Raw genomic sequence first — 12,662 nt, forward strand, 5'->3', positions numbered from 1 at the left:
TTCTTGGGGTAAATAACTCTCCAACCTTTATGCTCTACGTGTAGCTAATCAAGGGTGTTCCAATTCGGACCTCAACATTCGTCTGGGAGACTCTGACAACAATTTGGACGATTTATATGCATCTGTCGTCGACCGCTTCGCCATTGGTATTGCTGAGGAGGCAGACCCTTCCCATGGCCTCTCGCAAGAGATTCTTCAATTAGCAAAGCTGCCGGAGACAGTGGAATGGCTCAAAAAAGTCCGCAGAAAAATCCACGAGCGCCCTGAACTCGCATATCAAGAATTCGAGACAAGTGCCCTTATGAGACACGAGCTTGATGAAATGGGCATAAGGTATCGGTGGCCCCTCGCAGAAACGGGGTGGTGGCCTCCATTGGCACTGGAGGCCCTCCTTTTGTCGCCCTCAGAGCTGATATGGATGCTCTGCCCATTCAGGAGGAAATTGAGTGGGCACACAAAAGTAAGAACTCTGGGAAAATGCATGCTTGTGGACATGATGCGCATAGCACCATGCTTCTCGGTGCTGCAAAGATACTGCAAGAACGTCAGCGCCTGTTACAGGTTTGTATGGACACCTCTTTATTTGATTGCAGCAGTTACAAATTGATTGTATAAATGATGCCCTTTTCTGACTTGGCTTGAGCTGAAGATGTGATTTATTTAACGCTTTGTTGTCAAAACACTTTGCTTATGTTGTCATTTCCATGATTAAGAATATTTAACCAAAGGCCTTCGGTAATTTTTTAAAATTAATAAACATTTAGATTTTTAAATGATACGTAATTTTTAGATTTTTAACATTATCTCTATTTGACTATTTTAGTAAAAATTGCGAGTCAACCTATGATAGATTCTCAATTTTTTATAAATGTTTAGTGAATTTGATGGATCCAAAAAAAAAAATTATTGTGAAAAGTTAGACGTAATATTTGTGTCTTACTTGCATTAGTATACAGAGGATAAGTTATTCTGACATAAGAATGATTTAGGTTGAACATTTTTAAACTTGATAATTGCATTCTATTCAGTAATAAATATTATTATTGTTATTTAAATAATGTTAATCATGATTTATGATGAGAAAGGTGCAATCAAGTCATAGAAGAGATGTTATGAAAAATTTTCTTTCGTGCCTTGCTCCAATAGGATTGGAGCATTAGTTGTATCCTTTTTGTGAGATAAATAATGTAATGTGGGTTATTCTAACATATGTCAGCTATTTCTCTCTATATGGAATGTGGTTTAAAAAAATAAATATGAAGTTAGTAAAAAAAAAACATATATTAAATTTGGGAAATATAAATATTAGTCTAAATTTATTTTAATACTTAATCTATCAAGAGTGAGGGGTCAAACATGTTGTTTAATGTGCAAATCTTATTTAGAGTGTAAATTTTGAGAACCATTCGTGTCAAAAGATTTGGTATCTCTAGTGCTTGATGGATCTAGGCTGATGATATTACTTTGCAAGGAGAAGGCTGAGATTGTCATTTTCCAAAGGAGAGACCAAATTTGCAACAAGAAATCTTTTTAGATTTCAACCTAAGTATTAAATATAGTTTTTAGTTTTTAAATAAATGTAGATTATAAAAGTATAATCCATTAACAATTAATCTAATTACAGAGTTGAAGTGTTAGCACTCCACTCCATGTTTCAAGAGTTTATTAAGGAGCGCTAACTCCACGTTCAAGTGTTTATTAAGGAGTGCTAACTTTTGAGTTATAATGGATGGATTTAGCAATCCTTAACCAACACTTAGATTTGGCTTCTTATATTTAAATATTAATATTTATATAAAGATTTTGGAATGTTGAGTTTATTTCTTGAATTTAAATAAATAGGTTAAAAGTTTAAAGGTAAAAGTCTATTTATTTAAAAATTAGGGTTTCGCTTTTTTAAGACGATTATGAGTTAACGTGTATTTATGAAGATCAATTAATAATAAAGGCATAATCTAATTAATAGATAAAGTAAAGGATATAGTAGAGATTTTCCAAAATAATTACCTACCTTGGATGAGAAAATGGTACTATTGATTGTGCTATTGACCTTATAGTGTGTGCAGATTTCTCGACATTGTTGTTGAAAGGAACAATGGAATTTGCAGGAACACGCATAGCCATGGCCGCAAGCTTACAATCCTATGTCTTATGTCTTATGCAGGCAATTTTATGTCTTATCCGGGAAATTATTATGGCTAAAATGTATTGTAATTTGAGGGATGGTGTTGCCTTCACGGGTGCGCTTGCAGGCAGGCCATATAATTAATAAAATGATTTTATTTTGTGTTGGGGAGGGATAACCTTCCCAGTGATCCGATCCGGTTCTGGGTTGGGTGGTGGTGTCTCTTCTTTATGGTGTGGAATATTTCTTTGGTTGTTTGATTTCTTAAATTTCCTTAGAGTAATTATTCTCAAGATACATTCAATAATTTTTTTAACGATTTATTTTGTTAAAAGCAATCCATTTAATTCTTCTAACATAAGTTATGATTGCTTAAACCGATACTTAAATATTTCACTCTACAGTCCAAAATTTCAATTTATCTTTATTATGAATCTGTATTGGTGTGACATATAATGATGAATAAATTTTCTTTCAAAATTTAAGTACCTTCTTAAAACAATACTGCCACTAATATTCTTAAGCTTTACTCATTGGAATTTTGATTTTATGTTGAGACAATTCTCTAAGTTTTAATACTACAAAATTAGTGATTATTGATAATTTGCATGATCAATCACACAGTTTCAAATTTGGCAATGGTCTGACTGCATGCAGTGCAGTAGGGGAAAAATATACAAAACAGTAGACTGAAATGAATCAAGAATCTTCAAAACTTTGTTGAATAAATTTCGAATGTTTAATACATATCTGGTTAAAAATTCACTGCGTAATTATCACAACAATAAGATAAGTATTTTGGCTCTTATTTTATGCTTCTTCAGTGATGAATCTTGATATTGAGTGATTGATTACAGTGTTTGGCTATCATTGCATTCATATGCGGGTGACTTGATTTCACTGTTAGAAATCTGATATTTTTAGAGGTTATAGGTCTGATCTTGACATTACCGTGATATATTACCTTTGCATTTGGCACTAAGCTTGAATCTAGATCATTAGTACTCCTTATCTTGCATTCAGTGATCATTTGAAAAGTGAATTAATGGATTGATTGGATCATCTAGTGACTCACATCACATTTCAGTTTTGCTTTAATTAGCTATCCAATTTGGTATCTAAGGACTGATATATTCTTGGCAATAAGCTACAATAATCGGATTCTTGACAGCAGAATAACGTTGGTATAACTTAAAGTTTGGTGCATTCATTAGTTCCTCATTGGTTTTCTCATGCATCATTATAGACAGCAGATTCTTTGGTTCTTTGTTTGCATTAGAATCTCATTACATGGTAAAACCACTATCTCATTTTCTTGAGTTGATTGTGCTTGCATCCTCTTATCATTTTCTAAACATAAAAAGTGCTATAATCAACTACAGCGGTTCTCTCCATTACAACCATATAACCAAAGTGAAATTCTAAATGACTCACCTAATTAAAAGAATATAGTTTTTTATGACTCATTGATTCATTGGAAAATTATATAATCTTGTAATCTTGGATGGTGATAATCTACCCCATAATTGACGATGTATAATTCTCTGAAAGATTGCACTATTGATATGGTATACTAGCATGTTTTTTGTAACAAATCTGTAATGTTGGTGTAACTACTCACCACTAGTTCATTTTACAACACAGCGTTTGAAGTATTTGGATAATTGAAGTTGAAATTTGTCACCAATTAAAGTGCTCTAAAATAGTGAAATCTGTTCCAATTTACTCTGATATCTTAGTACCTTTAGATGATCATTGTTCACTAGCAATCTGTTCATTATTTTACTGTTCAATTTGGTCTAAAAACATAGAGATAACATTCCTTGAATGTTGATCATACTATTCACTAATTCGGTTGCATTGTTGTTCTCATTTCCTTTAGCGATAGCAGTTGCTTGGCATTTCTCTGGTCTATTATTGCAAGAACACGACTCTCTCCATATGATCTTCGAATAAATTTAATCTTGCACTGCCATTGCCATTCAGATTACATGTATTTGCTCATTTACTACTATATTCTCAATGGAAAATCGTACAGACTTGGATTTCAGTTTAGATGTTGAGTATAATGTTACATGAGGTTTCGTAATTCAAGTTTAATTACATATAGTGGATAAAGATGTCTAAAGAGAAATGGAAAGGAGAAACTTGCTAATGATAGTTCATGTGATTATGGCCAACTTGGATCAGATGTTTAAGGTGGTAGAGAAGAAGTATCACAACAGGGGTAAGAAATCAATAAGAAGGAACAACCTATTTTAGAACATAATGGAAGAGTTTGGTATAATCATGACTTGGGTACTCTAAAGGTATCACTATAAGGTCTATCTAAGGATGATGCACATAAAGAAGAAAATATTGGCAATCAACTAATGAACTTGAAAAATCAGGAACCTGTAAGGTATGATAAATAGAATGACTGGAGAAGATAAGTTGTGTGCATAACAACATCCATAACAATGGGAGAGCCACATTGTAAAGTTTTTCATAGGTGACTAACTATATGAATGAATTATGGATAACAAGACGTATGATCAGGAGATTTCATTATGTTGATCTCTTCAAACAAGAAAAGATAAGCGGATTACACTTGGTAGCTATCTTAATGAATTTATTTATCAGGTATTACCCAAGTTGGAAATAGTAACAACATTTCCAAGGTATATCAATGTTATAGGAGAGGAGTAAAAACCACAATGATTGGAGGTGAGAAATTCAAGTCAATTTAATAAAATAGAATGAAGTGAAGAAACTTCCATTTTTGAAGCCAATAGACATGGAATAGTAGGAAATCAAGACAGGGAGAAAAAGAAAAATATATCTATGAATATCTGGTAGGAGGAAATGAAGGGATGTTCTATCAAGAAGAGAGTTCTTTTAAAGGTATGAGTAGAGCTAGAAACATGATTGGTAATAGTCATAATGATGATCTACATGTTTTAATATGTGAAGGTGTGAAGTTGCATGATGACCAAATGATAATAAAAGAGGAAGATATAGGAAGGAATGTTGCTAGAAATTTTATACGGATACCTTGAGAAGGATTGTGTACATAGTGACAAAAGAAGTGAAATTCAATTAATAGAGATTGAACTTGACTCATTATTTCATGAGTAGGACTTCCCATAACGTTAAAAGAGGTTGTTTCCACATAACACCTCACATTTAAGTTTCTCATGGACAATGATGGTAGTAGTATTTCCAACTGTTTCAAAATCTAAAGTAATGATACTATGTAATAAGAAAGAGTCTTTTGCCAGCTTGAGGAAACTGAATTTATGATAAAGAAATCAAGTGGTATTGAGATACGAACTTTACGAACTCGATGAGATAAGAAAATATTTCTGTGGATGAAGTGCTAATTGTTAAATAAGTCAACATGGATCAACAAATCCTCGTGCAAGTAAATTAAGCATGATATAAAATTAAATCATGACGAAAAAATGTTTATATGAGATTGCATATAGCGGTATTGGAATCAGTAAGCCAAAGGGTAAATGGATGTACAATCAAGGGATTTTAATTTTGAGATAGATGATGGTGGTATCACTAGTAATATCTAAAACAATGAATTTCACCAAAATTTCCTTGGGGAAGGAAGAATATATTACGAGAGATTAAGACTCAAGATGATGAGGCTCATGTGAAATTTAACGATATACTTAGATGATTATACCGTTGGTGTAAATGATCAACTACCTAGTAGAAAGAAGTCGAAATGATTATTGAAAAATAATTGACAACTTGATGAAAACATATTGACGATGTTTCATGGTAGGAAGATAATGATTTACATATGGTTCTTATAGTGATAATGTATCCATATGATAATAGCGATATGCATAGGTATTATGTATATTGACACATTCATTTACTAAGTGATGATAGGTATTTAATGTTCAATACTCATGATGGATATGATATGCATAACGTGGCATAGGAATTATGATGCTATAATATGAGGATTATTGACATGTGGTTCATTTATGAGAAGTCATGATATGTCTTTAATATAATTATGTTGATGGTATAACTGAAGCATGCGATAGTTCCATACAAATCTATGACATGCATGAGCATGCAGTTCCTTATTATTCATAATGTTGCGATTAACAAAGATGAACGTTCTTATGATGACATGCAAGAGTTGGCATGTGGACTATTTCCTATGATACTATGATGGTATGGTTAATGCATTGGATGCATGTTGAGATGTGATGATTCACAGGACTCCACAAATGGGCCGAGAGGGCCAGTTTATTTGATGATCTCGTGCGAGCCCATACGCACAAGGGAGAATAAGTAACACCATATGGGCTGGGGACAAAACTCAATCAACACTACATATGCCAATGGTTCCTTTGTCTTGTGTATAGCTCTAGATGGATAGCTCTAGAAGAGCTATGGGACCATCTTGAGGAGGCCAAGTGCCTGATGTTCTAGGCTAGGTGCATGTTATTGGATTGGGATGCCGAAGTCTGGAAGGGATGTAAAGGACTTCGATGCCTGGGGCTGTGCGCCTTAGTAGTTGTGGAGGGAGTGGGCCAGCCTTGCGAGATGCCTGGGGTCATTGAGTACCGGACCGGATGCCTGCCTTGGGGCAGATGAGGTCTGAGTCAGGTGCGAGCCTTGGGGCCAGCCTTGGACTAGGATACAGACCGGGTCAGACTTAGCCTCGTGCCGAAAGTGGGAAAAAGGACAGAGATTCCTTCAGATTTCCCGGGGTGTTGGGGACTTTCGATGCTTGCTGGTTATACTAGTTCAGCAGAGGGTGTTGGCAACATGAAATAAATAAAATAATAAATAATAAATAATTCAACTTAACTTCGGGACGAAGTTCGTTAAAGTGGGAGAGTATGTAATATCCCTCCCCTTAATATTAAATAATAAAAATAATAAATAATACAAAAATAATAATTAATAATAGAAATAATAAATAAATCACTTAATAATAAATAATAAAAATAATAAATCATAAAGGTTAAATAATAAATGATATTAAAAATATATACAAAGAAAATAAATAAAAATAATAAAAATAAAAATAGTAATAACCATACTAAAACTCTAAATAAGAATAAATAGAAATAAAACAAGAAAACTATCAAAAAGAAGGAAATAAAACAAGAAAGCTAAAAATAAAAAGAAAAGTAAAGAAATAAAACAAGAAAGCTAAAAATCAAAAGAAAGTTGCATGTAGACACATGGAGTGTGTGCATGTGGTTCCCCTTCAATTGTTGTTCTATTTAATAGATGGTGAGGAAGATGACAGGCATTCCTGCATTCCATCATTCCGAGATTCTATCTTTCATTCTCTTGGGAGAATGGTGTTTTAAGACTTAGGAGTCACTGGCAGTAGTACGTTGATTGAGGGCTCGGGGGTGGCCACTTGTAGCAAATCTTTGCGCAATTGAGCCTACGGTTGGGTGGAGAGTCGTCCCCAAACCTTGTTGCGGTAGGCCTACTTCTACCATAGGTAAGCACAGGTACGCATTATTCATAGTTTGAATTTAGTTAATTAATTACATGTTTATTTGGCTAGGTAAGGGCCACTCTGATTAAAGTTTAATGTTAATAAGTTAATTAGATATTTATTTTGGGCTGTTACAAATCGCCTCAAGAAAGTCTGTATTTTAATGGATTTTTGTATATATAATTATTAATTTTCTGATATATACTTGTCATTTTCAAATTTTATTTAGATAATAGATTTTTTGAATTTTCAATCCCATTACAATAATTGATGTTTAATTCTTGCTTTTCAGCTTCCACCCATCATTAAGTCAACATCTGTGAAAAATTTAGAAATCTCTATTCTAAAAATGTAATCCCTTGCGTTCCAAAATTAATACAACCCAAATTCCATTGTTTATTTTGTTACTTACCCTTTATCTTCAATGTACACTCTATGTAAATTGTGTTTCTACGAGGAAATGATAAAGTAGTTGTTACTGTTTGAATACCAATCTATTGGCAGTTTGAAAAACTCTACTAGAAGACTATTTGTTGGAAGACACCCTATTAAAAATCAAATTTCGCCAAAATTTTTTAAATTTTATCGATTATGTTTCTACTAGGAATTGATAAAGTAGTTGTTGTTGTTATTCTTGGAATATTAAGGTGTTGGTTGTTTGAACAATTCAACTGGAACACAATATATTTAAAACATACGTATTATCAAAATAAGGATTGTCATCCAAACTTTCAAGATTGAAACAAGAATTTAAGAAAATGAATAATAAATTTGAAACTGTTTACTTCAAATAAATTTCATTAGCAAGATGAAGATGGAGGAGATATTTTGAGTGATTTTATATGCATAGATGCAGTGCATTTTTTATCTACTGGGTGCCCATAGACATCAACAATCATTGACATCCTATTCATATATATGGTAGCCATGAAGAGGAGAAGTCTATTAGGTTTCTAGAGGGATTAAATGTGTTGTATGCAAATGTTTTAGTCATTTTTTTCACTTTAAATTTTGAAGACATTAAATCCATTTTATTCATTCAAAACTATAATTTAAACAATGAAAAATTACATGTGGTGTGTGTATATATATATATTAATTGTGGATATATTAGGTTTCTAGAATGATTAAATATGTTGTGTGCAAATTTTTTAGTCAAAATTTTCAGTTTTAATAAAAATGTGGGCTATAAAAAAAATGAATATACATGTTATACTCTTACTGTCAACCATAAATAAAATATTTCAATGTTGTAAGAGGAGTAAGAGGAGTAATTAAAAGTAAAAATGTTCCAGAAGATATGTATTTTATTTCATTATTAATTTAAAATTAAAATGCAACATTTAAAAATATATAATTAATAATAAAATATTCAATGTGACTAATAAATAAAATATTTTAATATGGAGGGTTAATTAATATTGAAATGTATTCAAAAATATATTAATAACAGTAAACTCATTTTAATGTGGAAAATATATTCCATAGATAAAATATTTCAAGAAAAATATTTAAATGTGTATATATTATATATGATTAAAAAAAACTATATATTCATTATATAAAGCAATTGAAAAAAATATTTTTTTATGGCTAAAACATTTTAAGTAGTCTCATTGTGGCCCTTTTTTAAGAATATTTTTTGGTCAATTTTGTTTGAAATCAAGCAAATATGTGTTAGAATTGCAAGTTTAAGCTATGTAATTTACACAATCCAAGTTCTCAAGTAATTTTTGAAGACATTGAACTCATTTTTTACATTCAAAAATATAATTTAAACAATGAAAAATTATAGTCGGTCCATATATATATATATATATATATATATATGACAAATATATTAGGTTTCCATATATGTTGTGCAAATTTTTTAGTCAAAATTTTCACTGTCCTATTTACTCTCACTCCAAGATTGAAATCAAATCTAAACCAACACAAACATGTACGTGTACAATGATTTGATCATGTGTGCACAAATTTGTTGTTAGTTCCAAGTACTGGAGTTAAGTTTCTAATTAAAGAGTTGATCCTCATATCCCATGGATCAAAACATACATGCAAACGAAAAAATTACCATGATCACTCTCAATAAGAATTTGAGGCATTGTACATATGGATTTTTATCTAAAATGATCAAGAGGCACTTGGAGAAAGCAAAATCTTCGTGGATAGTCTGGTTTCCAAAACCTTGGGGTATAGAGGAATTATGTCTTTACGAATTTTCCCTTACACAAATATATTTTATATCAAAATTTTTGTTGAATTAATTTTAATCAGCAAAATTATTGAAAATGGTTTATATTTGTTTTACCTCTAGTTTGGTGCCTAACAAGTGAGTTCTTATTTTAATCAATAAATATTACAAGGTAAATGAGTAAGATTAAGTAGACAGGGCATAATCTATACCTCTAGTTTCATGCATAACATTATCAAAGAAAGCATATGTTCCATCCACAGTTCGTTATTCCCTTATGGTATCCTATAACCATAATATCGATTCACATGGCATGTTCATCACAATTTATAACACTATTGATGTTTACTAGCACTGGCATCCAAAAATAAATAGAGGTAATGATACTTAGTAAAAATGTTATACCGTCGTACATTTCGACCATATTCTTGAACATACTGATTGGTGCTCCTCTGCTGTGCGCGCGAGCCCCCTGCTACACCCTGTGTACACTGCGCCTGCCTGAGCGCAGGCCACCGGCCATGGCCCCCTTGGATCAACCTCTGGAGGGGGTCGATTCTCAGAAAGCTTTTTCTGAACTGGTGAAATCCCTGCCCCCTCAACGCCCCAGGCCCGCCTTAACAAGATTTGTCAAGAAGCTAGATGTGCTTTAGGAAGTTCAGTTGCCTCCGGTCTTGCCACGCATGGCGGCCTTGTCTCTCGCTGAAAAAGGACTCATAGGACAATTCACAGGCCTCTGGCCTTCTCCAAGAACTGTACAAAGATGGGTCGAAAGAAACTGGGCCGATAAGATCCAAGGGAAAATCTCCATCAGGTTCTGTGGGAAAGGGTACTTCACTTTCCACTTTGAATCCAAAGAGGATAAGGACTTAATCTTCAGAAACAGACCCTATTTTATGGACTCCAGGGGCCTCTACCTCAACAAATGGACTCCAGACTTTGATCCTGAACTGGACGTTCCCAGCGCCGTTCCAGTTTGGGTCTGTCTCCCTCATCTCCCCCTCCATTGCTGGGGAGATGAGTCTGTCCGTGCCGTCGGGAATGCTGTGTGCAAATACATCGATCGCAGTGAGTCAAAATATAACATGCAGGCCTATGCAAGGATCTGCGTCGAAGTGGATCTTGGCAAAGGTCTACCAGAAGCAATAAAACTGAAAGTGGACGAATGGAGCCATATCCAACAGTTGGATTATGAGTAGATACCTTTTAAATGCAAGGTATGCCACGAATATGGACACTTCGCCAATAGATTCCCTAAACTCGTTGATGCAGAAAGCGGTGACCAAGAGGGCCAATGGGAATCAGTCAAAAAGAAGAAGTCTGCCTCTCCTCCGAAACCCTCCCAGGAATCTATTCCTCCTGCTCCCTCTGCCTCTCGGCCATCTTCATCCTCCCCTCCTTCATCTGTCCACCCCTCTCCTGATCCTCTGATCCCCTCTTCCTCTAACCCCTTCCTTGTCTTATCCTCCCTTGATCCACCCTCTATGGATCCTCCTCAGCCCCCCCTGAACCTTTCCGAGCCCTCAGATCCCCCTCCCTTTCTGATCACTTCTTCGCAAGCTTCTCTTGAACCCTCCTTTCCTAGACATACCAGAAGCAGCACTAAAGAACATGGAACTGCCAGCGACACCCACAAGAAACCTGGACCAGGCAGAAAATCAGCAAAGCAACATAGGGACGAGAACGCTCAGAAAGATATAGCCATGGGAACTCAAACCCCAATAGAGTCTTTCATTCAGGGACACCAAGAAAAAGAAACAAACCACAAAGAGCAAGAGAGGCGAGCACCTCTCCGCACGCCAAGTACCCAATGATGAAAATACTGTCTTGGAACAGTAGGGGGTTAGGGAACCCCTCCAAAATCTCCGCCCTCAGAGATTTAATCCACAGTGAAAAGCCAAAAATCTTACTGATTCAGGAAACAAAACAGGATCAGCAAGCAATGAGAAGCATTATAGACCAGCAGAATCAATACAAAGGGTGCGTAAGCGATGCAAGAGGAGCTTCGGGAGGCATAGCCACCCTTTGGGATCACAACAAGTGGAACTGTGTCTCAGTAAATCTACAGCAGCATTGGATCAGAACAGCGTTCGATAGCAGAACGAATAACCAAACAGTAATCATCTACAACGTGTATGCGCCCAATCATTACAGAGAAAAGGAAACATGCTGGGGCGATCTTCAGGCTAGTATCGATGGTGAGCTAAACACAAATATCATAGTGGCAGGTGATTTCAATCTCATACTGCATGCTAATGAAAAAAGGGGCGGCACCTTTTCTCCAGATCCCTTCAGAGGCCGGCTGGAGGCTATCATTCAAGACCACGATCTAATGGATGTGGCCCCAAAGAATCGTAGGTACACTTGGAGCAACCGCAGACTTGGCTCGGGCAACATTATGGAACGACTGGACAGGTTTCTCATCAACATCTCTTTCCTTTCCTCTTTCTACGTGGGATATGCCACCGTTCTCTCCTCATCTGCCTCTGATCATTATCCCATTACCCTCACGCTGGAATCTCAATGCCCCCTTGGGCCCATTCTGTTTAAATATAGCCCTTTGTGGAATGATATTACTGTTGTTAGATAAATAGTCCAGAGAACGTGGAATCAGCATGTAGAAGGGTCGCCAGGTTTCATTTGGGAGACCAAGCAAAGAAAAGTCAAGCAGGCTGTCAAAGAATGGGCAAGAGTTAGCTATAAGGAACCTGAGGAGACCAAAAAGAAAGTTAAGGGTGAACTAGAGAAAATCCAGAGGACGATAGAAGAACAAGGACTCTCCCAGTAGAGTATGGAACAAGAAAGGAACCTCTACTCTCAACTGAGTCATATAAGCAAGGAAGAAGAATCCAAATGGCGGCTAAAATCTA

The 12,662-nt window shown here is 34.9% G+C and overlaps 1 protein-coding gene across 1 annotated transcript; it reads left to right on the plus strand.

Moving 5' to 3' along the window:
* The first annotated feature begins 11,734 nt into the window (after window positions 1-11,734).
* On the plus strand, window positions 11,735-12,382 carry LOC149179476 (uncharacterized). Its single transcript, XM_089422480.1, has one exon. The coding sequence runs from the start codon at window positions 11,735-11,737 to the stop codon at window positions 12,380-12,382; it is 648 nt and encodes a 215-aa protein (XP_089278606.1).
* The last annotated feature ends 280 nt before the right edge of the window (window positions 12,383-12,662 follow it).

The sequence above is a fragment of the Pinus tabuliformis genome, chromosome 4_1 (genome assembly GCF_031772625.1).
Source record: "Pinus tabuliformis cultivar Carrire ecotype Pingquan chromosome 4_1, CPIR1, whole genome shotgun sequence".
Lineage (NCBI taxonomy): Eukaryota > Viridiplantae > Streptophyta > Pinopsida > Pinales > Pinaceae > Pinus > Pinus tabuliformis.